Source organism: Priapulus caudatus, unplaced genomic scaffold, assembly GCF_000485595.1.
Source record: "Priapulus caudatus unplaced genomic scaffold, Priapulus_caudatus-5.0.1 Scaffold107, whole genome shotgun sequence".
In the NCBI taxonomy this organism is placed as follows: domain Eukaryota; kingdom Metazoa; phylum Priapulida; class Priapulimorpha; order Priapulimorphida; family Priapulidae; genus Priapulus; species Priapulus caudatus.
In genome coordinates, this window is record NW_014577168.1 from 216,554 (window position 1) to 218,624 (window position 2,071).

At 48.9% G+C, this 2,071-nt stretch overlaps 1 protein-coding gene across 1 annotated transcript in view; it reads left to right on the forward strand.

Moving 5' to 3' along the window:
* LOC106805266 (4-coumarate--CoA ligase 4-like) overlaps positions 1–2,071 on the forward strand; it is a gene marked incomplete in the record, with an annotated part of 4,002 nt that overhangs the window by 134 nt on the left and 1,797 nt on the right. Inside the window, 2 exon segments of the mRNA XM_014806794.1 lie at positions 840–937; positions 1,395–1,637. Of these exon segments, the coding sequence (XP_014662280.1) occupies positions 848–937; positions 1,395–1,637 (333 nt within the window).

Consider the following 2,071-nt stretch of genomic DNA (forward strand, 5'->3'; position numbering starts at 1 on the left):
CTCTCTCTCTTCTCTCTCTCTCTCTCCTCTCTCTCCTCTCTCTCTCTCTCTCTCTCTCTCTCTTCTCGCTTCGCTCGCGCCTCGCCTCTCTCTCTCTCTCTCTCTCTCCTCTCTCTCTCCGCTCTCTCTCTCTCTTCTCTCTCGCTCGCTCGCTCGCTCTCTCTTCTCTCTCTCTCTCTCTCTCTCTCTCTCTCCTCTCTCTCTCTCTCTCTCTCTCTCTCTCTCTCGCTCTCGCTTACTCGCGCTCGCTCTCGCTCTCTCTCTCGCTCTCGCGTCTCGCTTTTCTCGCTCTCGCTCTCTCTCTCTCTTCCGCTGCGCGTTGCGCCTCTCTCTTCTCTCTCTCGCGCGCGCGCGCTCTCTCTCTCTCTCCGCCGCTCGCTGCTCTCTCTCTCTCTCTCTCTCTCTCTCTCTCTCTCTCTCTCCCGCCGCGCGCGACTCTCGGTCTCTCTCTCTCTCTCTCTCTCTCGCGCTTCTCCTCGCTTCGCCTCTCTCTCCTCTCTCTCTCTCTCTCTCTCTCTCTTCCGTTCTCACTCTCTCTCTCTTCCTGCCCTCTTCTCCCTTTCTCCCACCTCACTTTCCCTTCCTCCCCTTTCTTTCTCCCACCTTTATTTCCTTTGCCCCATTTCTCTCTCTCCGTTTCTTTTCTTTGTCCACACTTTTCGAATGCCAGCGTGTAGTTCAGCGTTTGGTGGCGTCAGAAGAGAATAGAATTAAAATATTAAGAGAGTATTTAATATTACAGAGAGTGATATAGAGAAAATAGAAAATATAGAGAAAATATTACAGAGAGTACCTATATAATCAAAATATTAACGCAACTGTTGTTTATCATGGTCTAGGATTTGGAATGAGCGAGAGTGGGCTAGTTGTAGCGGAACCGAGTGACCACACAAAGATAGGTACGGTCGGCCAGCCACTCTCGAATGTCGAGTGTAAGGTAACTAACTCTTCAAGGACACGTGCACCTCTTCATCACACCTCGTGCGTGTGCTATGTCATCTCGACACTTCGCACGTAGGTTTATCGATCGTCGCTTCAGTAAACATTCTTCGCATGCGGGTTTGTAAACATTCTCGCTGCGAGGGCATATCGCCATATCGGTCTATAAACTAATTCTCGGTACATGAGGGCAAATCGAACTAATTGGTCTGTTGCCTGATTCGCCAACGAAAAACAAAGTTAGAAGAACCTGATAAGATCTCTAACTTTCAACTATACACGTCGAAACTAACCACTCATCGCTATAGCCAGTCTTTGCAACATGGCGACGTTGCTCTTATTTCTCGCCGAAGCACCGTCTACCGGCTACCCGAGTAAAAAGAACCACGGCCCTGCAGCGCTTGGTCCGGGGACTCTTGTTCAGGTATATTTCGTTTGTTGACGATTTTCGGCAGGTGATTGATGTAGAGACGGGTGTGGAGGTGCCGGCCGGTGGCTCGGGAGAGCTTCTGATACGCTCGCCGAGTATTATGCTAGGCTACGTCAACGACCCGGTAAGCACCGCCAACTGCATGGATTCGGACGGCTGGCTGCACAGTGGCGACATCGTGCGGTACGATGAGGAAGGATTCGTGTACGTCAAGGACCGAATTAGGGACACGATGAAAGTGATGCGAGACGGAGTAATAACTATATACGTAAGCAACGTGACTCGTTCATATAATATATAAATTAATAGATATTAATTCATATAATTAATTATTAATATATAATAATATAATCATAGATGGGTTGTAGCACCTGGTATACTTACTACGCGGAACACACTGCAGTGATATCGTCATGGGTTGTTGTATTACAGCCGCGTTTTACAGCTAATAATAACACAACAAAGCGCCGCTACATTTTAGCAAACAATCTAGACTGGCTACGATACCCGGGAAGGGGGGGGGAAGCAACGCGAAACACACTGCAGTGATATCGTCATGGGTTGTGTTACAGCCGCGTTTTACAGCTAATAATGTAGTGGCCCTAGGGGTAGCCGCTACGCGAATTATGTGCAACAAAGCGCCGCTACATTTTAGCAGACAATCTAGGTTCTCATTTGGCTACGATACCCGGTGGGGGAGGA